At 45.9% G+C, this 24377-nt stretch overlaps 1 protein-coding gene and 2 non-coding genes across 3 annotated transcripts in view; 1 reads left to right on the top strand and 2 right to left on the bottom strand.

The window, feature by feature from the left end:
• Positions 1–620: 620 nt before the first annotated feature.
• trnae-uuc (transfer RNA glutamic acid (anticodon UUC)) lies at positions 621–692 on the bottom strand. Its single transcript has one exon. It is a non-coding gene; the product is annotated as a tRNA-Glu (tRNA).
• A 1126-nt stretch (positions 693–1818) lies between these two features.
• LOC132449235 (U2 spliceosomal RNA) lies at positions 1819–2009 on the top strand. The gene has a single exon (XR_009523549.1). It is a non-coding gene; the product is annotated as a U2 spliceosomal RNA (small nuclear RNA).
• Positions 2010–10323: 8314 nt separating this feature from the next.
• The window catches only part of itgb5 (integrin, beta 5), a 34518-nt gene continuing 20464 nt past the window's right edge, over positions 10324–24377 (bottom strand). The window contains exons 12-16 of the mRNA XM_060040752.1: positions 17085–17307; positions 15207–15307; positions 13591–13710; positions 13177–13343; positions 10324–11445 (exon numbers count right to left, since the gene is read on the bottom strand). Coding sequence (XP_059896735.1) covers positions 11350–11445; positions 13177–13343; positions 13591–13710; positions 15207–15307; positions 17085–17307 — 707 coding nt within the window. The 3' untranslated portion in view covers positions 10324–11349. The remainder of the gene's footprint in view (positions 11446–13176; positions 13344–13590; positions 13711–15206; positions 15308–17084; positions 17308–24377) is intronic.

Raw genomic sequence — 24377 nt, 5'->3', positions numbered from 1 at the left:
GGTCCCAGTCTTTATATGCCCTGGATTACACATATGTTATTTATGGATTTAAATGATAATTTTTCATGCAAAGAAAATGAGGCCACTTTGTGAACTACATCTCTTCGCTGTTGTCGACGGGAATGATATACGTCACTCACCACCCGCACTTTGAACTCCGGTACAGATATGGCGATCTCTCTGGTCCACTTCACCGCTTTTTTCCCAAGGGAATGATAAAAACATTGAAAGAGGTGCACACCATTATAAGTCGGGGCATGTGGAGAGTTTCAGTTATGCCGATGGGGGATTGTCGGTCTTGTCCACGCCAGTCGCAGGGAGCATGACATCACATCTACGAGACGCCTACGAGACGTGTAGTCTTTCTCATTGTTAGGTTAAGTTATCCTTTATTTATTCCTTTTAAGGGGGAAATTCTTCTCTGCTTTCGACCCATCAGGGCAGCCGGTGAACACATACACACACAGAGGTCCACACACATGGGGCACACAATCACGGAGCAGTGGGCTGCTGCGGTGCAGCGCCCGGGGAGCAGGTGGGGGTTTCAGGTGACTTGTTCAAGGGCACCGTGGAGGCTCGGGATTTGGAACCAGTATGCCACAGATGCCCTAAAAGAGACGTTCCCATACCGGGAGTCGAACCCGGGCCGCCTGGGTGAAAACCAGGAATCCTAACCGCTAGACCATATGGGAATATTGTGTTTGCACTACAGCCTTTAAGTACACAATTGCACAATAAACGGTCATACTCTTGACAGGAAAAATTATCATTTAAATCCATGAACAACATATGTGTAATCCGGGGCATATAAAGACTGAGACCAGAAGATAATTATTTTCTCTTCATTGAAACCCATTCATATTATTCGATCTCATAGGTCCCATGGGCTCTACCGGAAAGGGCGGGACTTCGCCACTCTAACAAGCGGCAGTCAGTAAAATGCAAAGTAGGTTAGGAGCCCCCTGTCTGCCTGCAGTGCATGGGGGATTTGCAAAGAAAATTGGTCTACACATCTTGGTGTGTCACATCACATTGTATATATTTTTTCTACGTAAAAATGCAATCGTACAATGACTGAAGAGATCACATGCTAGCTTGTCACTTGCGCCGCAGACCAATCAATTGTAGGTATATTACTCTTGCAAACATATTAGGAAAATCTGTAAATGTCCACCAAGGAGTCACGTTGACCTATTTCTCTGTGACTTGGAAACAACGTGTCAGGAGATACTATTTGCCATATAGAGATTGATAAAAAACGGTATAAAAATGGTATCAAGGCAACTGTAGAAACGCATTGATTTCGTTTTCGCCAGTGTTTGCAGTTCGCACAATGAATATAGGGTTCACACACAGCTCGGCTTTGTTGAAGTTGGTTACCTAAACTGTCCACTAGATGGAGGAGGAGGGGTAGCTTCCTAACGTGTGCAATTATCTTTCATTGATAAAGGTTACTTTGGTTCATCACCTTTACCAAACGAACACAATTGAGTCGTAAAAATGTGTCTGCTGTTGAGATTTACGTCAGTCAGGAGTATATAATGTTATTTCATCACAACAAACTCATTTTACTGCTCTAGCATTCTGGTTGGCGCATGTCAACCTACGTCATCGGTAACTGCCACGTGTGCAATGAATTGAATCAAGTGTCGATATAAAATAGTTATTTTCAGGCTAAATATAAGGAAGGTAACAGGCTATATGTGGTTGACAATCAGTGGTGTATATTTTATTAGTTTGTTCTGTTATTTAATTTGTAAACCGTCTGTGAGAGTGACATACCTGGAGAAGTGTTCCGTAGCACTGACAGTACTCAACATCGCTTCTCGGCCTTTTGGCTAAGATCAAGTGTAGTATCTGTTCTTATCAGTTTAATATCTGATACGTCCCCTACCCGGGGACCATATATTAAATTGATTTTTGGAACTGGGAGATGGAAAAGGGGCTTGCTCCGTCCACTCCACGCATCGACCTGGTATTGCAGTACCTCCAGGAACGGTGCACCCCCTAATGCTGTCAATAGAAAAAAATATCTGTATTATATTGTATGTGTCACGGTGGAACCAAGCACTATGTGTAGTGTTCAAGTAGTCTAGAGATAGCTTTGGTTTTATATTTATCCAAAAGTTGTACTTAAACTATTATACTTGGATTTGCAAATGTCAATGTCGAGAGTATTATTCTGCATTTTGAAATCAAAGGCAGTATACTACACCCCCTATTAGGCTATTGTCAATGATAATCGGAGCTCTGTTCTAGCATATATCACAGGTTAAGTATTTAAACTGAGTGTTGTGAAGATGTGAAAGGCATATTCACTGTGTAAAACCATGTTTTAAAAGGTGCACATGTTCCTGTCAGGCTGTTAGCCATGTAATAGTTTGCAGCTGGGAGGTTAATTGAGCCACACCCATTCTGGTGCTACTAAAGAGGGCCAGCGTTCTCGGCTGGAGGAGGTGATGTTGTGGTGATGTTTGTTTTAAATCCAACGTTGTTTTTTTTGTGCGTCAAGGAAACTCTTTTCACAAGTGTGTATAAATTAGTCTACGTATATCTTAGTCTTTTTTGTAAGCAATAATTGTCAATGAACAATTAAAAGACCATTTGATTGAACTGTGCCTGTCAAAAGGTTCAAAGGTTTTTATTCGCCATTTGTGCATAAACCAGACAGTTCATACACATTGGAATTCTTGTGCAGGGCTTCCCAAGTCGAGTACAGAATTAATACAGAGAGAGAGAGAGAGAGAGAGAGAGAGAGAGAGAGAGGGAGAGGGGGAGAGGGGGAGAGGGGGAGAGAGAGGGAGGGGGAGGGCACAATAAATAGTAATAATAAAAAATATATAAAGTTTTAAAAATTGAGATAAGGACAAATTTAAATTTAAATAGTTTAGGTAAATTACAATTCTATACTACATCAGTGCGGTTAGTTTAATTACTTTTTTTTGCTAACAAATGGAAATCAGACAAATCAGGTTATCTGACTTTCCTTTTAGAAGATACACTTGGCCACTATTCGGTCTGGAGGTTCAATTTGCTGGCGATGCAAGTGTAGCAGTAGCAGAGAACTGCAGGGGAAATGATGGTATGGCTGCTGAAGTGAGCGTCAAGTATTCCACGTTTTCCGAACAGGATTTGGAAATAATCCTGCAGTCCGTGCACCAGGATTGTTTGACGTAGATGACCGTTCCACCTCCCGGGGTTTTACCGCTATCCGTTTGTGTGAGTGTTTAAATGTGGTCGATAGTGTGTAGGTGTGGGCGAGAGTGTTTAAATGTGGTCGATGGTGTTTGGATGTGGTCGATAGTGTTTAAATGTGGTCGATAGGGTTTACATGTTTAAATGTGGTCGATAGTGTTTAATTGTGGTCGATAGTGTTTAATTGTGGTCGATAGGGTTTACATGTTTAAATGTGGTCGATAGTGTTTATATATGGTCGATAGGGTTTACATGTGGTCGATAGGGTTTACATGTGGTCCATAGTGTTTAAATGTGGTCCATAGTGTTTAAATGTGGGCGATAGTGTTTAAATGTGGGCGATAGTGTTTAAATGTGGTCGATAGGGTTTACGTGTGGTCCATAGTGTTTAAATGTGGGTGATAGTGTTTAAATGTGGGCGATAGTGTTTACATGTGGTCGATAGGGTTTACATGTGGTCCATAGTGTTTAAATATGGTCGATATTGTTTAAATGTGATCGACAGTGTTTAAATATGGTCGATAGTGTTTAAATATGTTCTTTTCACTCACTCTCCACCTCATCCCTAACTCTCCACCTCAAGCTGGTGTGTAGTGAGCGTTCTGGCACCGATTGACTGCCGTGCATCACCTAAGTGGGTGCTACATATTGGTGGTGGTTAGTGAGGTCCCCCCTTCACTTTAGGCGTCTTTGAGTGTTATTAATTATTATTATTCTTCATGTTTAACCTCTGTTTTCCTTTTATTCCTAGTCTGTTTTACATAGTTTTGAATGATGACTATATGCTCTGTAAGGTGACCTTGGGTGTCTTGAAAGGCGCCTCTAAATTAAATGTATTATTATTATTATTATTATTATCCCTAGCGCTCCGGTCCCCCCGGAAGACCGTATATCCGTCCAGTGTCACAGCCTCGTCAGGTGACTTTCCCCCAGCCATGTCTCGCAGAAACACAACAAGGTGCAATCCCGGAAGTCCTTCTGCGTGGATATCCTTCCTCCCTATGCTGGCCAAACGCCCGAGCCTTCGCTGCACTCCTCCCCATCTACCGCGTCTCCGCTACGGGCAGTTGGGTGGGAGAGCTGCCTGCCGGTGGTTGGCATGGCGATGCAATGAGTAGCTCCGGGTAATCGCTCAACGTACTCGGGTCAAACAGGCCAGAATTACTGCGCTCTCTCCGTATCAGTAAGTTCGCCCGGTCGTATGTGATGTTTAGGGACAGTTTGATTGCCATAGTCGGCACTAAAAAGTGAGAAAAACATAAAAGACGCAACTTGACTATGGGGAGCTCCGCGACGTCGCACTCAGAGGAGCGCCGTCACCATGGAGACTGTCGAGAGTATGTTTCCATATTTTGGAATTAAATGCAGAAGGCTATAGATTTTCCAAATAAGATGTAAACGAAAATCTCGTGTTTATTTTCGTTTATTTGTTACTCGTCTGCAAGGTTTAGGATGCCTGGAATGGTTATTCCTCTGCGTTGTTGTTGTTGGAATCGGATAATTAATAATATCCTAATTTAATATCCACTAGATGGCGTCAGAACTTGAGCTTGCTAAACTTTTTGTTTATCATCCATCCCCACTTCTCCAATCTCAAAAAACCGGCCTAAGGCCCCGTTTACACGAGGACGCTGGCGGGTAAAAACGAAAAAATATTTTATCGGAAGTGCCTTTCGTTTAGACGGTGACGGCGTTTTTGGTGCTTAAAAACGCAAAAATCTGAAACCACCGTCCAGAGTGGAAAACGTTAGTTATGTTATTATAACTCTAGTTCTATGATTGTAGGCGTGAAAATGTCAAACTATGCACCAATTTTTTTTCCAAATATGCACCAATCAGCGTGGGCACCGCCCACATTTCCCACGGTATCGTGTCTATATAAGGCGGTGTATACCGTCGCTCATCCTCCACGCTTTTCTTTCAGCATTTGGAGGGTACAGCAGGTGGGAAACTAGACGGCTACGCCTACAATCATAAAACTAGAGTTATAATAACATAACTATCGTTCTATTTCATGTAGGCTACGCCGTCTAGGCTTCGCCTTATGGGCTAAGGTGAAGCTGCGAGCGGAGCCCGATCAATGTACTCCTGCTGGACCCCAGTCAAAACGACTTAAGTCACCAGAGCACATTAAGACTCAAAAAGCCACAGCTTAATAAAAAACGAATTCTCCCTAGATCAAGCAAGGCAATGATCAAGAGAGAAAAAAGTGAGTCTGTAAAGACTCCGGCTCTAATCCGTGCTTCATGGAACCCATGAAAAGGAAAAGAAAAACCAGAGCAATACGGTTTCCATTAGGTCCGCTACCACCGGGGGCGGAGCTACGGAATCCGGCTCTCCAATAAGGGGTCTCTCGTCCGTTTCTTATTTGAAAGAAACGGCGGGAGTGCCATACTGGCAACAAGCAAAAACCAACTGACAATTGGCGGGCCAATAGAAAAAAAAACCCTAGCCAGTTTTTCATTTGAAAAACGGTGGGAGAGTAAGACTGGTAGTCAAGTACAACTCGCCAGCCGGCGAGAGGAAATCCAACCACGCCGCTTTAAAGAACATGTCTATATTCTTAAGCCGTAAAAGGGGTCCCGGACTCCATTGCACAGAGTTGCCGAGTGAACCCCTGCACATGTCTAACATGTAAAAAAGGACAAAGGGGCCGGGGGAAGACCAAGACGCAGCTCCGCAGATGTCTTCCACCGAAACGCCCTTGAGTAGAGCCGTTGAAGCGGCCACGCTCCGTGTGGAGTGAGCTTTAACGCCCAACGGTGGCGCCAAGCCCTGCCGAGAGTATGCTAAGCAAACACCCTCACATATCCAGCGAGAAAACCGCTGCTTAGAGAGAGCGCGGCCCCTGCTAGCGTCGCTATAACACACAAACTGTTGTGTGGAGCGGAACGCGCCGAGCGATTCACGTACATAGCCAATGCCCGCACCAGGCACAGGAGATGCAACTCCGCCTCCGCCTCACTAGAATGAGGCGGGGGGTGAAAAGCCTTAAGCACAATATCCCTCGACCGAAAATAACTATTATTGTTCTTCAGGAGGAACGCAGGATTAGGTCTGAGCAACGCGAAGGAGCTGTCCTCGTTTAGCAACAAGCAACTCGGGCTGACAGACAGAGCGGTTGGCTCACCGGCCCGCTGGGCAGAAACCAAGGCCAACAAGAGTGCCGTCTTTAAAGGACATAAAGGCATCCAAAGGGGCCTGAGAAAGAGGCTCGAAAGGATCCCTGGACAATCCGCGCAACACGGTGGGGAGATACCAGCGTGGTGTAAGCACGCGTGAAACAGGCCTAACCCGTCTAGCCCCACGCAAGAACCTCTTGACCAGTGGATGGCTGAAGATCGGTCCACCATCACAGCCTGCATGGCCAGCCGAAACGGCTGCCGCATAGACCTTGATAGTGGAAAAGGCCAAACCTTTCTCCAATAAGTTTTGCAGAAACGAAAGCACGCTTCCCACCTCGCATTGAGATGGGACAGCGTGGTTCCTGTCACACCAATTAGAGAAGGCGCACCACTTCGCCGCATAGAGGGAAGAAGTAGAAGGCGCACGAGCACTCTGAATAGTTTGATAACCGTCTCAGGCAAACCTTTGCCCTGCAGGATCAACCTCTCAGGAGCCAAACCAACAGCCGTTCCGAGACATCGGGCGGGTGGTGCACCGTCCCGTGGGCCTGTGAAAGCGCATCCGGCCTGAACGGTACCGGCCACGGCGCCGACCACGAGAGCGCAGCCAGCTCTGGAAACCACAGAGCTGAGCGGTTCTCCGGGGCCACTATTATCAGGGACAATCTCTCCTGTCTGACCCGTTCCAGAAGAGGAAGGATCAGCTGGAGCGGGGGAAACGCATACAAGAGAGCCCGCGGCTAAGGTGTGTGTGCCAACGCATCTACCCCCAATGGGGGAAGATCCCGAGAGCTGAGGGAGAACATGCGCCGTCCCGAACCTCTGCCAGATCAGTCTGACAATGTCGGGATGTAACCGCCACTCGTCTCGGCGGGGACCGCCGCGAGACATGAGGTCCGCCCCAAAGTTCTGGGCGCCCGCGATATGCAGGGCTCTCAGACTGAGGAGATACTGATGAGCCCAAAGCCAGAGCTCGACCGCCTTTCGGTGGAGAGCAGGGGAGCGGACTCCCCCCTGTCTGTTGATGTACGCCGCCGCCGACACGCTGTCTGTCCTGATCAGAACGTGGCGGCCGCGCACCAGGTGAAAGAAATGCAACAGCACTTTCCTCACAGCGTCGAGCTCCATGTGTGCTGCAGGGGGCGTGCGCCCCTCGCCTCCGACCAAGTGAGAGAGGCACGTTCCTCCCCAACGAGGCGTCCGTGAAGACCACTACGTAGGACGCCACCCTGCCCAGGGGAACACCCCTGAGAAGGGCGGGGGGGTTTTCCCAATATTCCAGGTCTGGCGACACCGAACGGGGAACGAGGAGCACCCTGAGCTTGTGTTGCCTGGGGTCCAACCGTTGGCGAGCAAACCACCGCTGGAGTCTGCGCATTAAAAGCAGACCCAGGGGGACCACGGGGTGGGCAGCTGCCATCAGCCCTAACAGGCGCATGGTGGACAGTGCGGTCACGTTTCTGCGAACGCGAAAACGGGAGAGCGCCGACAGGAAGGTGTCTCGCCGAGGAGGCGAAAGCATCGCAGTCATGGTGGCTGAGTCTAGGCAAAGCCCCAAGTAGACTTTGTCTAGACTCAGCAAAGACCCGCTCCCCGCTCCAGGCTGGGGAGCGGGGAGCTCCCCAGCCTCCCAGTTGATGGCAAAACCCAGGAAGGAGAGATGGTTTATCACCGTCATGGTGTCCCTTCTCGCGGTCTCCTCTGAGTTGCTCAGAATAAGTAGGTCGTCTAGGTAGAAGAAAATCCTCTTTCCCTGACGCCTGAGCGGTTCCAACGCCGTCTCCACACACTTGGAGAAGGTGCGCGGAGCCAGGGAGTAGCCGAACGGCAGACACGGGTACTCGTACGCCATCCCCATAAAGGCAAAGCGGAGAAACTTTCTTTGCGCCTGCCGAACAGGGAAGTGGAAGTAAGCATCCTTGAGATCCAGGGATGTGAACCAATCGCCCTCTCTCACACACCGGAGCAATGCTAAGACAGTGAGCATTCTGAATTTCCTCACGGCAACGAATCTGTTGAAGACGCGAAGATCCAGAATAGGTCTCTTTTCCCCTGACTTCTTGGAAACCAGGAAGTAGCGGGAATAAAACCCTAGGTGAGACTCGTGGGGGGGAACGACAGTGATGGCCCCCCTTCACCAAGAGACGGGCCACCTCTGCTGCCAGAGCCGTGCTCGCAGCCGGGTCCCGTAGCGTGGTCTCCACCAACCCCATAAAGGGTGGGGGACGATGCTTGAACTGTATGGGATAGCTCCATCTCAACGTGTTGTCCAACCACAATGGAAGAACGCACCGCCGACAATCTGTCTCTGAAGGCGGTCGGGGGGCAGCGGCTTTTCGTTCGGGCGCCATCCGGCGCCCGAACAGAGAAGCGCGGCCAGGGGAGGCTCCAGGCGCCAGAGTATCGGCCCACCCCTCCACGTTGGTGAAATCCGTGAAGGATTTTCACCGGGGCCTTCAGGGTCGAAGGGTCCCCACCGGCAGCAGTGAACAGGTGCTGCACAGGCGGGAACCAGTCATCATGTAAACGTCTAACTCACTCCTCTCACCTGTTCAAACTCAACTGGCAAAACACTTCAATCATGTTTCAGAGCATAAAAGAGGCCTCAGGTATGCTCTACTGTGTTGTGGATATGGTCCTCCGGCCTGATCAGGATCGGAGGTGGGATACAGACTGATTTACATGTGGATCTGTTTCACCTCAGTTATATTTTTATTTGGCCTACGAAAAGCTTTTTATGCAGTCAATTCAGCTGAACATTTTACTGTATTACAGTAACAAATAAATATTTGCTTTGTTACCTTTTTGTACTTGTGCACTGATTCCATCATTACATCCCTGACAGACAGTCTAAACATTTTCTTACTGTAGAGTTTTTCATTGCAATTACTGTAATTTGCCAAAATAGGTAACATTGATGTATTGTCAGAACAATGTTGCAGCATCAATAATAGGTGTACAATATAAGTGGGAAGCTTGGATTGTGAGTTTAGCCCATTGGGGCTCATTAGATAGATAAATATGCATTGTATCCTATTCTGATGCGATTGTGTCAATGCAATATGTATATGATATATTCGCAGTATTGTATTACAATATGGCAACAGCCTATATACTAAATGTACCACCTAATTGCAACTCTCAAAAAGAAAGTTATTTATAAACAATTTTATACATTGGAATATGTTACATGACCTCATGGAGCCAAAACATATGTAAATAGTATTTTGATGGAAGTGTTTCGAATTTATCACACCATTGTTTAATTGATGCTCTCCAAGATAAATTAATTTGATAGCTGTGTTTACTCATTGGTGGAAAAAAATCAGCTTTGAGTAAATGATTAACTCTTCTCAGGTTTGTGTTCAGAGTTTTGAGAAATTGAGCTATAGTTTCAGAAAACGTGTTTGAACGATTGAGGAAAAACAGTAAAAGGCCCCTGGTGTACCGTCCAGGTGTGAGTGTGATTAGCAATTACAACCCTTTCCTTTGCCTTAGGTTCCACCTAGATGTCGTCCACTGCCTAGACTAGGAGACTTATCTAGCCATCAGATATCTTGGTGGACACTCCCACCTGTGAGGTCACCAAGGCACAGGTCTGGGCAGATTTTGAAACGGCTTGTATCACACATGTAAACCAAAAAAGACACTTGCCTTGATGTAAATCAATTTATTGTTTTTTCCCATTCCTGGTCTGTTGCATTAACTTGTTCTGAAAGGCTGTGCAGACACATTTCGTACCATTCTAGTAGAGGATATACCCCGGGCGGTTCTCATTTGGATGAGCTCATATTTTTCTGGGCCAAAGCGCCCGCCCCCCCGCCCACACGTCTGTCTGCCCACACACCCAGCAACAGAAACGTGAGGACTGCCACAAAAGTACCAAAAAAGCTGCCCCCCCCTTTCACTTCTAGCTTCTTGTCACCCACTTCCAAGCTTTTCCAGTGCAGTTATGTGAGTCAACTCCGGAGTGCGTTAATTTTCTTTCTTCTCTCTCTCTCTCTCTCTCTCTCTAAGTCTCTCTGGCCTTTATCGAAGCTGGCTTGGTGGAAGGGCGCGTCAATATCCACAGCTTGCAATGAAATCATCCTCGGCCCTTCGATTATTTTGGATGGACGATAAGAATCATTGTTTAGAAGCCACTTGGTCGATGAATCAGTACAGAATACAGAAAACCCCTGCATTCTGAAAATACATCGCAAGGCAATGGCCTGATTCTGGGCCTATATAAATGCATCAGTACATCCATTTGTGATGGGTTGCAGTTCGCTTGAGGTTAGTGTCTTACATTGCAGATAACGAGAATGGAGTTCAATGAGGAGGGAACACGGCATACAAAGTAGGGGGTCGAGATTTCAGACCCCACCTCAGACCCCAAATACCCAAATGTCTATTGCTAATGATTTGTTAGTAACACCACGGTCACAATAATCTTGTTGAGCTGAAGATCCTCCGAAGCTATATAAAGTTCCCTTACTGAGGGTACCGTATTGTAGAAAGCATAGCTGGGAGTGAGAAAAGGCATTTTTCAAATTGAAAAGATATATACAAAAAGATTATAAAGGTCAGTGTCATGTGCCGTATATCTTTATGAAGTCTTTTGTGCGTTTGTGTCCATTATCTACAAACCAACAAGCTTGTTTTTGGACACAACCCAATACCACAACCCAATCAGCATTCCGGGTGTCATAACCTGCTGCAACGTTGCAATGCCGCAGGACCAATCAGTTAAGTCACTGCGGTCTGCCAGATGTTAACTCTTCAAAGAGCCTTTTTTTCTCCTTTCTCCATTTATTTAAGGTCACACGTCGTCTCCGACACACGCACGTCATGTCCGCTCCCTAGCGTAGTCACGGAGCCGGTGGGTGGGGTGAGCGTTGGTCCACCGACCCCACAAGACCCTACCCTGTCCTCCGGGGACGGGCTGATGGGATGGGGCCCGCCGCCAGCAGCCGCCCCGCGGAGGCTGGGGACGGGGACGGGGACGGGGACGGGGGGGGGACGGGGACGGGGACGGGGGGGGATCAGATCAGTGGTGGCCTCCGTTGAAAGGCTTGTCGTACATGCTGAAGTCCTCCCTCACGGCGTCGCTGGCCCCCGGCTGCTTGTACACAGGGTTGGAGGCCTGTTGGGACAGGATTGGTGGAGTGAGTGAGATTGCATCGCTTCCTGAGAAACTTGTACAAAACAAGACGAAACAAAAAAAATAATAATAATCAGAAATAAAATTTACAGCTATAAAGAGGAACGTCAAATCTTTTGCCTGTCAGTTTCTGACAAGTTCCGACCCCTCTGGCTTGGTGCTTTTTCCCAGCGAGAAATGAGCCAACAGTTGCACCAGTGCCATGTCTTTTTTAAAGGCACCCAGTGCAAGTTTATGTAAACATTCAATGAAAAATAAACATTCAATTTCTAGTCTTTTTTACACGTAGTAAGTTTCAATAACTCCATACCATTACATATCGACATTCAAGGAGCAAAGATGAGACGTCGTTGTGTGGTGAGAACTGATAGAAAATCGTAAACAACAACAATCGCCGGTGGGGAGAAGCCATTTTTCCATTGACTGGAAGCCTGCTTTATTTATTGTAGGTTACAAAAAATAAAGAAAATGGAGGCATTGTTGTTGTTATCGATTTTGTATCAGTTCTCACCACACAACGACGTCTCATCTTTGCTGCTTAAATGTCGGTATGTAATGGTATGGAGTTATTGAAACTTACTACGTGTAAAAAAGACTAGAAATTTAATGTTTATTTTTAAGCCTCGAAAGTTGCACTGGGTGCCTTTAAGAGAAGGTGAAAAGCCTTATTTATGTTCACACTCCGCAAATGATTTGTGCCAGTTAAAGGGGCGCTTGTCTGAAAGAATATAGTCCAAAATTGTTTAAGAACCACTGCTTTGCAAGGTTCAATTTAAAATATTTAATTATTGTGATTTACTTTTTGTAGGTTGTAGTTTTCCTTCTTCTAGTTTGACCACTAGATGGTGCTGTCCCTGTATTACCTCTTTTTTTAATTTACCTCCATTTTAAATCGCGTGTATGAAGGAACTGGTTCTTTGGCACTGGAAACTTAATGACTACATGTTGAAGAGCAGATCAACAGAAGATGGCAACTTGGTAGATCGGTTGAAATTTTATGTTTCAACATGCATGTGATATGTGTCAATTTGAATGTATAGGTTCCAAACAATTGACCATATATTATATTCTTAGTCACACACCTTTCACTAAACTCGAGAATGGGGCATACGCTCAATTCATCTACTCTTCCGAAAAATAACAGTAAATTGTATTCAGTCTGCACAATTTATTAAATTACCTCTTACATTTTGGCTAGAGAGTGTGATTTATAAAATCAAAAAATAATCTGAATGAGAAACAACTTTAAAGGGCTCAGTATTTATTTCTAAATATAAGTGTTGAACAGCTCTAGATTCCGACAGCCCTCACTGATCCACAGTGTTTGGTCAGCTACATGGGCCCCCAAGTCCTGTCCTTCTGCAGTAAACAGGAAACTAATTTCTTGTGTCGGTGTCCCACTTTCATCCAATCAGGGGAGTCACCTCCACAAAGACGTGTTCCTTTCTGCGTGCACACAGGCAGGCAGCAGGATTTTAGTGTTGACTGAAAGTTGGCAGTAAAAAGGTGAAACTACAATTTCCCGCACTCTTAAGTAACACTGGAATCGTTTAAACTACCAAACACCCAAGAGATAGGCGCGTTTATGGTGACGTGGGGACGGAGGGGGGAGGAGCCAACTGCTAATACTCTGAATGAGTTAGCCAAAATGATGACAATGCCGGTAGCGCCTTAAATATAAACATTAGAAGGTGGTAAAAGTCGGGTTCTTACCACCTCGTATCGCGCCCGGCAGCGGGCGTTCTGGAACTGTGCAAACGCCCTGCGGTCGTGAACGGTGATGGCCAGTTTCCAGGCGGCTAGCAATATGATTCCCACCATCAGGATGCTGCCCACCACCGCCAGCAGCACCATGAGGGCATCTGGACCCCCACCACACTCTGAAGAGGCAGGAGGGCGGAGAGGTGACAGAGTCAAAGAGTTAATTAAACGCACTTCTCGTTAGAATACGTAACGAAAATGGTCTGGGATCAGCTGAGAAGGCCCTTAATATGTGGTGCCTTGGGCCCTAACTATACTTGTTACGTTACATTACAACGCACATCTGAGAGCTCTCAGCGGCAGCCAACTGGAACAGCCAGAGTTTATCTTCATATTTTATTAGTGGTGACTTCGGGTTGCACTGACCTGGCTCTTTCAGGGCGGTGAGGATGGATTTTCCGTTGGCGTGCTCCGAGTACATGAACTTCATAACGCAGTCGTTCTCCGACTTGTACAGGCACAGCACGCCAGCCGAGTCGTCCGTGTCTGGTGCGGGGAGGGAGGAACAAACAACAATTACACGATGACTAAGAAATCAGTGGACAAAAGAAGCCTGGGCCCCAGATTCTGGATGCCCTTGTTTTCAACCAGGCTACCTCAACCAAAACATTCAGAGAGTCCACAGGGAGTATGAGGTCAGGCGAACGCAGTCCAAACACGACAGCCCCCCCCCCCCCCCCCCCCTCAGTCCAATCCTCAATTCCTGCAGCTCTTTTTCAAGCCAAAAATCTTCTGGTATGCACATGTGGAGTCCATTAGGGGACAGCATCACAGTAGGCCTAGCAGGGAATGTTATGCCATGAGCTCAGAATTGGGTCAGAGCCAATATGGAAACGCTCTTCGATTCCGCCTGTGTCCTTCTCGTGGTTCGTGGCCTATCTTCAAGGTCATGGCAGCCATTGCTGTCTCCTACAGGGCCTGAGCCCGTATGGCCTGCTGAACACATTCCCAGACATGATGCTGATTTCTCCCTTTGGACTGGGAGGGAAGTTCGGGAAGCTTTCAGAGATTCTTGGGAGGACTGCTAGCAAAGCACCATTTGCATGAGATGCACTAATAACACAAATGCTATCCTAGTGTTATTATCCTATTTGATCCTTTTATCCAACAAATATCTCAGAACTATATCACATGTCTCATACAAAAATGTATATAGGCCTACATATTAAAAGATGTTCTACATATACATAGAATTCATTGTTCAATTACTGATAAATAAACTTTTGTTTTGTTTATAAATACAGTTTTCAGATCAAATAAGATAAGGCTAGGACTTGACTGACAACTTGCCAGCGCTGCATGCATGTAGTGGGCGGGGCATACCACCTATGGAGAGCGGAGGGGGTGACGGTGTCAAATGCCATAATTTAATGGAGTGGCTTCAAGTGACCAAGAGCACGGTTTGGCTGTAGCTGCACTTCATTGCAGGCCTCATTGGAGGTGTCCAGACTGCCACGCGCCAGATAATAACATAAACACCAAGGAGGGCGTGCCTGCTCAGCACAGAGTCGACAACCTCCCATCATATCTAATAATAGTGCATTCACCCGCAATCGGGTTCGCTTGTCAAAAACAAGAACAGCTCATCCTAAACATGATCCGGTGTCGGCGCAGGTTCAAAGGGAACCAAGAGCCGATGGGTTGACACGAGATGACTGGTAATCATGTGCCATGAATCTTGTGCCCTTTAGCAAAAGATAATTGGTTAGCACACCATAGACCATTGTTATTATAACGGGAATAGAGTTTGTGAGTTTATGAAGGAACTAGAGAGCACAAAGGAGAGAGGCCTTAAATGCATTCCTGAATGTGCAACGCATGGAATCACCTTGCAGAACCAAATAAAAAGTTACTGAAGTAGTGTGTACTGTAGAGGTTTGAAGTGTCCCTGGCGGATCTCTGTCTGATGTTATGGATGAGGCTAACCGTGTTTTTGTGGCGTGTGTGTGCGCAAGTGCAAGTGGAGGCCAGTTTGAACTCACCCAGTGCTTCCACGGTGATGATTTCATCCTTGCACAGGCGTTGACAGGTCTGGTTGTCAGCGAGGGGGCCAGAGTTGAACAGTCGGCACTCAATGCACTCCCTGCAGGGACACAGAGCGCATCAGACCAGCGGAACCGCCACCACTACTCTGTTCGTAGAGGAAGACATCAGTGATGCACAGAAAATCTTTCTTTACAGTCAGACAGAAGGGACGAAGGTTACTTCTTAAGGTAGGTCAAAAATTAAATGGATCTAGATCCATCTATGGGTTTACTAAACTGATTCTGGTATCCTCAACCTTATGCAGATATTCAATCTTTAAAGTCTTCTTAAAAAGACCAGATCAAGACCTCAACTTTCGGAGGTTAATAACCTTTGTTATTTGGGTCAGCAGTGGCAAAGGAATTACCATCTCCTCTCATTTACTTTGCTTCTAATCCAAAGCAACACTGTTTATTCATTCATGAAGTAGGCTGTCTTGATCTAACAGATATTAGATAAGCGTTTAGCATAAAAAAACAAACACTTTATGCACCATGATCAATTGCCAGTAATAGTTGGAAATTCAAACGTTTTCAGTAGACTTCTAATGAATACCAGAATTCTATCATACGTCTTTCGTTATCAGGCAATCACTGCTTGTTAGCATCATACTAACGACAACAATTATTAACAACAGCATTATGACGTCCCTATTCGTACCAAATGGAACATGGCCTGATCGTAACAGAGTCTATACTAATGAAAAGGCTGTACAATGGGTTTATCTGATGGGAAGGATCTTCTCAAGACCATGGATTGACTATTAATTGGTTTAGCTCAACTTTTGGCCATTATTTTTCTCTCAATTACTGTTTAGTATTTGTACGGCAATAGTGCAGGGGCCAGGAAACTGCCATGCTGTCATTTCAGTTACCGCCATGTAGCCAGAATTACCTTTTCGAGAGTCTGTGTTGACATTTTCTACATTAATTAGATTAAAGAATATATATATATATATTTAAAACATGTAGTCCGATTTTAGGCTTTGCCATAACTCACGCCTCGTTTCCACATACGTACATTCTCGTATGCGATCCAACCGTCTCCGACCGAAAGTCCATTCATTCCTATGTGATTCTCCGTAATGTCAGTTTTTCCTCCGAGACTCCTCCCCTCCGTAAAATTTCTGTCCGGTATGTCCGTAATATACGTAAATGTAACTTTCGCCGTCGTTTTACGGAGATACCGTATGAAAGTTTGTATGTTTTTCACAAAACATGTAAGTACCTGGCAGGCCAAAATCCCCACCGATCTCTTTCCTAGCCTGGTTGGTTTTGTTTTTATCTCTGTATATGTCGATCCTCATGTTCCAAAGTACCGGTCTCCTAAAAACGGCCATTATCATACGCTCCCCCATCTTTTGTCCGTAAATAAATTCATGTCCGTACGTAAAACACTAGCGACTCCTTCCGTACATTTACGGAAGCACGGATACGAAAAACATACGTATGTGGAAACGAGGCGTCAAGGAACGGATCAACCAACAGACCCCCCCAGACTCTGAGTCAAGCCCTGGAGCAAGTGTCGACTTATTTACCCAAAATGCCTTGCATTCCACCACATTTGACACAGAATTAACCTGTTCAACCCCTCAAATAGATCCTTAGATCCTTCTCGGAGGAGCTCGAACCAAAGTGAACAGAAGCCCAACGGTCTCAACAAAGACAACAATATACCAATCTCTAATTCAGCGGTTCCTAAACGTTGTACGCCCGTTTCCCCACGACGTCATTAGCAACCACAACGCCTCCCAACGCTGTGTATTCGACACCACATATATCTGATCATTTAACCCAACCTGCGAGTAACATCCCCTTAAGCCAGAGGGCCCCTACCTCTTGGTGCCGCAGGCGTCAGGGCAGGTGGGGCACTTCTCACAGGTGTCTCCGAAGGCCCCGGGCTCGGAGCAGTGGCAGTGGCCACACACGCAGTGGCCCCTGCCGCTGCACAGCTGGCCGTCGTCGGCAAGGCACGAGGTGGTCTCCGTGGAACAGTTGCAGTTGTCGCCGATGTAGCCGGCATGGCACTTGCATTCCCCGCAGTGGCACTCTCCGTGGCCTGGGGCGGGGGGGGACAGGAGGCGGCCGGTCATGGTCGGGGATCGTTAGCAGTAATTACACTTCAGACGTTGCACAGCAGGCAATTTTATGTTTAGTGCTAAGCCAAGACCCGGAACCCAGTTCATCCAAAAGGTGTGTAGAAGTATTGTTTAAAGAATGGTGATTTGTTAGATAAATGTAGGATGCAAGACATATCCAAAATGGTAGTATGGTATGGTAGTAAGTATCAGGATAAAATACACAAAGTGTTAAAACACACACACACACACACACACACACACACACACACACACACACACACACACACACACACACACACACACACACACACACACACACACACACTTTATGGTTTCCTTTTCCTGACGTAACCTCCTAAGGGTGCCTCACTCAGACTGGGGGTAGTGTACAGCCAATGCAACCGTGTTGAGTGTCTCCATAGCAACCGCCGTGGTCATTCAAAGCACACCTCTACAGCCAAATCACAGCCCCTGGAGGTAATGGTGTTTTCCCAACCCCTTCCACATTTTCCCTCCTCCTGGCTCCAGTCCAATGAGACGGCTAAAAGGGCGTGAGCTCTTCAGACAGCACGGTGACCTACCAGTCAAAACACTGATTCGTCCCACCCTGTCCTGCGTGACCACGGTTCATACAGCGGAAAAACCACCGACATGAATCCATGCCACGGTAACTTGGTGGCCGTGTTGTTAATAAGGAGGCCTGCTTCGCCCCCGTTGGTCCGTGACCCGTACAAAGAAGGCTCTCATTCGGTCGCTCTCCAGCGTTGAGAACTGGGACCAACGTGGAAGCCAACTGAAGGGACAAGGGCGTATTTTGTCAAGGCCAATCGTTTGTGAGATGTTTGTTTATGTAGGCTTTTGGGCAAGCAAATTAAGCAATAAATATAGGCCTGCTTATGGCGAAAGGTGACTGGGTCAGGTTGAGGGTTAAAAGACACAAGGAAGGGATACTTAAACTTTATAGGAATGAAAACTACCAATTCACCAAGTGGCTCTGGGCTGCCGCACGGTTTAGTTTCTGTTAAAATAAATTCCACAGGCCATCATTAAAGTTGGGTTTGGATGGACAATCAAGACAAATACTGCAACATATTTCAGGTGTTAGCTCAAGACCTGGATGTTAGCTTCTATTAATTACATGGGGCTTATTACATTACACATTAAAAGCACACATCTCTACATACAATACACAACATGACAAATTATATAAATGGGATTATTTAGGAGAGATGGAAGAGATATTTACTGATGGCAACTGCAATGACGGCAAAAATAACTTTAAAGCCAGCTCTAGACTTGACCAGCAGCCAGTGTACTTGGGGATAATGGGAAACAGATCGCTGTACCGCTTAAAGTCACAGACACTGAAGGAGAAAAACCACTTGCAGACACAGCTGGGAGGTTACCATAACCCAGACCCATTACACAATACACTATCTGGAGATTATACAGACAGAGCTTTAACACATAAAGGCCTTTTTTATATACATGTAAAGATCGTGCCTACTTAAAAGGGTACATTGAGCCATTTAGTAGATGCTGTATCCAACTTAAAATCTATTGGCGGCTGTAGACAATTAAGATTTAATAGTAGAGCACAATAAAATGGAAATGCTTTTATTTGAAGATGAATAGTTTTTTCCTCACTACGTGGCTTGAAGCACCGCTCCCAAAATGGGTCCAGTGCTAGGCGGTTGCATGACCAACTGGGCTGTCTGGATGAGTCCCAGCACTAAGGTCATGGGAGCATGTCGTTACCAGGATGGCAGGGCTCCAAGGGAGTCAATGAGGAAGAGCTAGAGGCGGTTTTTCTCTTTTTAAAATCTAGACAGGGTTTAGGTGGTGTCAAGTGTCAAATGTTTAGTTGTCAAACAAGATGCTTCAAGGTGTGCCTTCAATATTCCTTCCTGCTGATGGTGAGATTATTGTGCAGGTGGGCACAAAAGTTACAAACAGTGACATAATTTCACAATAATGCGTTTTTCTTGTTGATGTTGAAGCTGCAAGTCCAAAGGGTATTAGTCCTCTGTCACCTGTTATGTTTAGCTCTCGTTGAATGCCATCATACAGTGATCAATACATCTCTTAGTTGACCTTTCCACTTGTTAGCTGTAATGCAAGCATTATTTTACATGATGAATTGTTAATGAGTTAATCATTTAAACGTGACATATTATGATGGATATGGACGAGGCCAGATCAATTAGAACTGTATGTCAACAAATTCTACAGACCGGTCTGTCCGGTCACTTAATGTTAGCAGAACAAACGCGACACTTTGTTTAGCATTTGTGATCCTATGACCCTGGCCCATTATTATTTTTATTGTCTTGATCATCATCTGTTCCTTTAACGTCCGCGACCAGAAAGAGAAAGGACAGAGTTTGAGCTAAGCACGCAGGCTTTATGGAGTAAGAGCTACACCCTTAAAAACAGATGAGTGCAAGAATCAGGTTTATGAATCATCCTAACTTTGTTAAGTTACGCAATTTCCCTCTTGCTTTTCCGCCTATCATTGTGGTGTCCCCGACATCACCTGATGGTCACTTTAAGTGGGCAGTGTAATGACTAACTAAGCCGTGGTAGTGGAAAAGGAAATTAGGAATGTGTTAAAAATTCCTATTTCCTAAAACAAGTATGACACTGCTTTCTGACCATTTATTCCACCTTCTCGTGTGGCCATATCTCTGCCCAAAGTTGATGTATTTCAAGACAATGAGGAAATCTCAGTTCAACATTGGCGCGTTATTTCTGCCTTAATGTGACACGCATCCGGTCGTGAACTCTTGAACCCTCTCCTTCCCTTTCTCCACTTCTCGGTGCGTGGAGGTCGCCGGGTCAATTGATGTCTCACACCCATGCTGTGGGGCAGGACAGGATACAGCGGTCAAAAAACTAAAGACAAACGCACAATAGAGAGGAGACCAAAGTGACATGGTTCAGGCCCAAAGCGCCGAATCGGCTTCCTGCAAAATGGAAATCATCCAATTGCATGTGTGGAGGCGGGTCATGTCCACAGTTTCCTGATGGTTAACTGGGATCCGGTATTTAACCATCGCCGGTCACCAATGCAGCACTTCAACACACAGAGGCACAAGGTGGAAAGGAAAACGGACAATTCAAACACTTCTATAACGACCTATGAGGTGAATAACAGTAGCAACTGTTTGGAGAGGTTTTGGAACATTTGCGTTATGTTAGGGCTGTCAACAATCATGTTTATGGATCTAGGTAACTATATTTGGAAAAAACATCATCAACCCGATTCATTTTATCAGACACATTGCTTTAATTGTCCATCAAATGGATCAACTGTTGCTCTCTCGTCATGGGCATCGCATTTTATGTGCTACGGCTTTAAAACAAAATGCAGATAATCACAATCTCACATGGCCTGATGCGTAAAAAACACAATCACATAGCCGTTACGCTGGTCGTTACCACGTCTGGAACCTGCAGAACAACAAACCCGTTTATTGGAAGGATGCTCCGTCCATGGCATGAATCACGTCCAGAGCACAGCGCCTGACTGATCAATAACAAGCCAACAAAAACACGGATTGTGAGAGCTCTTTCCCATCAGCCTGCTCCATTAGTCAAAGGTCCGCAACTCTGTCCCCGTTCCTGGGAGCAGAGGTGACTCATGTAACATTTCATGAGTTTGATTTGTTATCTAAGCCATAAATTATATTGCACATTCAGTGTTCGCGTAATAAACAATCTGGAGCACAGCTGCTTTGCTGCTTCTGTGTTAAAAGTATTAAAGTCAAGTGGTATAAAACAACTCCAAACTTGATTTAAAACTGTATGAAGGGTTTTGAGGATCGAAGGCTGTTTTAGTTAGAAATACCACCCGGCACAAAGAAACAAACAAAAATCAATCAAAAAACAAGATCTACTTTTTATCGTGTGTGTTATCACCACATTGTCAGCATTCTTGTAGCTGTTGGGAACCAAACGACCCCTTGCAGAAGCCAAAGCCCATGGACTGGACATGATGAACCCACTGACCCTCATTATAAATAGTGGGCTGGATGCACTGGTGGTTGCTGCACGAAGGCTTATTTAAAAGCAGACCGCACTTCACAGTACGAGGAGGAACATTGACTCCCCAGTGCCTCCCAGTGTGGACAGAGAGTTGGGGAGGGAAGGCTGAGACAGAGATAGAGACAGAGAGAAAGAGAGGGACGGAGACAGGGACAGAGAAAATCAAAGCAAGACCTCCTCCCCTAGTGGTCGTGGAGCTCAGAGCCCCTTTCTGAAGCGGATGTTTCTGTGTGCAAACTGTGCATGCATGTTTCTGTGACACTTAAAGGTCCAGTGTGAACAATTTAGAAGCATCAAGCGGTGCGGTGCTAATTATAATGCTCCACACAACGACGTACTAAAAAGTTGAGTTGCGTTAGAAAACACTCCATAGAGGTTATTCATGGTAATAAAGTGACATCCTCTCTGACTTTGTACTGAAATTACAAAAAAAAAAATATTTTAGGGGGAAAATGAGCTGTGGCCTCTCTGACTTGGCGATAAAAATACGTTCCTTAAAGATCCTTCTCTTTTCTATTGGATGGAGCATTTAACTGTAATCCGCATTAATACTCTGTCTACCCAATCATGAGGTCTTGCAAACCAAGCCGTTCTTTGGCTTTGTGGGAGCGCTGCTATTTTCAAATTTGAAGGTTAACAACAGGACTACCAACTGTGTCTTTTGTGCATCTATTTCAGTTTTAGGGGATTGCATGCATTGTATGATATGTTATTATGGCGCAAAGCCCCTCCCTTCTACTATGAAGGATTGTAAAATACTTCATTCCAATGACAGCTTTAACAAAAGAGCTGTATCGCAACAACCACACGTGGTATTTCCACAGCGCTTTGTTCGATCTGATTACAGGCCCTTGTGTTGGGTCACGGCTACAGACGGCTGGCTCCGAGGGGACATCTTTCTAACCGTTATTGAAGACGGAGCTAAGAAAAGAGGGCTTCTCTATTTTAGTGTAGTGTTTAGTGTAAGGGAAAGCTTGCCCTGCTCGAAAGAGTTGTTTCAAGGGCAATCTTTTAATCGCACACGCAGACAATGCACACAGACGCGGGAGGATGGAGTAAAGAATCCCGCAATCATTGGTTAACCTAAAGAAATAAGCCCTTCGTGCCAACGGCGATGGAAGGAGGAGTGATACTTTGATGACAGCGAGGAGAAAAACCACTAAGACAACTGCAGCAGAGACTGTGCTCTGGGTACTGTCAGAGATAGAGCAGGGGGTTCCTGTACACACAGGGAGTTAGAAGTCCATGCCCATTTTAGCAGCAGATCAAACTGCAGACAAGGCATTCTACTGGATCCCATGACTGACAGGAGAAAAATAGCTGACACAAGAAAAAAGAAATTACCACGAGAAAACCAATAAACGATACTAAAAACGTCAATGTCATGAGTTTCTTTGGTTCCTCTTGGACTTTGGGCTACAGTCGACGAGACTCGTCCTTTCTTTTGTTTAGACTAACTGATGTTTTGGACTTCAGCTTTGCTTATGTTAATCGTGGGTGTTTACACCAGCAGTAGTGGCTAGTCATCACTGAGAACCATGTCAATGCAAAAAGGCGTGCAGCACAGAGACACTCTGTCCTATAGATAAGACAACAGGCTTGTCGGGGGCCGCTCTCTCTTCGCATCCCAAGGGCCCAACCCCTTCTTCCTTTGTTGCAATGCCATCAGCTGCCCGGAGGGAGATTATAATGGTGAAATAAAAAATAAAAAATAAAATCAATTCATGACAGACAAAGCGTATGCCAATAGATTCTAAAGGCCCTTTTTGTACCAGATAAACATGAACGTCTTGAACGTTAAAAGGAGGTGATGCAAAGCAGCCAGCATCTGCTGAGACAAACCCTTGCCTACCCGTCATCAGAGCCCAGGGTCTCCCCAAACCCCCCCCAGGAAACCCCACCAGCCAGGGCCGGGAACTGAACCGCCAACTGACATCGAGGCAGAACCGGCTGGAACAAGGACGGCAGTCAACATCGTAGGCCGTGACGCGGTCCACACCCACAGCCACACCACCACGACATGCGTGTGTCTCCTCGCGAAAAAATGGATAGAAAATAGAACAAGGGTTGGGCAGAGAGGGAGTCTGAGGCTGTGAATGGCTTGCATGAGAAAGCCTCGGTGGGTTGAAGGATCGTTTTCCGGTGGCTTTTTTGTCTGCACTGCTGTGCGAAATAACAATAGAGGATTGTATTTTCTGTAACACGGCCACACACAGGCAGACACGGACACAAATACAAATAACACAAATCGAGTTGAAGTCTGATAGAACGCTGTTCACCAAGCATCCCTGGGAGACATGTCAATCGATACGCTCTGCATTTTAATGGCGTCAGCATTGACCAGACACATAATGCAAACACGACAACCTCCATCCCTGTGGTTCTCCCGCTCAGCAAAACCTCCCAAATATGCGGGTGGTTGAAGATATGCAGGCCGAGACAAGCTCCCCAGTGTACACGCCTGTCATCAGAGCCAAAACACACAGTCAACAGTGACCCAGCCCCAGATACCAGGACGGAGGGCAAGGTTAAGGTGAAGGTGTCGTGTCTTTGTACTGCTTATACCTTCACCTTTTAAAATACCTAGTCTGAAGACCTCACTGCAAACCATGTGGTGCGTGGACTAATTCACAAATTATCGTTATCAAGAGCTGTGATGCCGTATTTCTGGGGGGCTTTAAACATAGCAACAAAGCCAACATCGTCGACAGACAACGACCATTAGAAGCCGTGAAACCAATGTTTACTCTGGTGTCGTCAGTCTGCTTCCTAATAGACATGTGTTTCACCAGCCGTGCTCTCCCCGTCATAACTCCATGAAAATGACAACCACACACACACACAAAAAGACCCATGTAGTGTCACAAACTATTCCTGGGGAGTACCTCGGTCCACACACAGCTGATATTTGTTTAAAGGGTATGTCAGATATTTGGTTTGTTTTGCTGAGACCGCATATCGTCAGGTCTTTTGTCTGTGCTGGAGGAAGGGGGTAGACTTG

The sequence above is a fragment of the Gadus macrocephalus genome, chromosome 20 (genome assembly GCF_031168955.1).
Source record: "Gadus macrocephalus chromosome 20, ASM3116895v1".
Classification (NCBI taxonomy): domain Eukaryota; kingdom Metazoa; phylum Chordata; class Actinopteri; order Gadiformes; family Gadidae; genus Gadus; species Gadus macrocephalus.
This window is presented reverse-complemented; position numbering and strand designations above follow the sequence as displayed.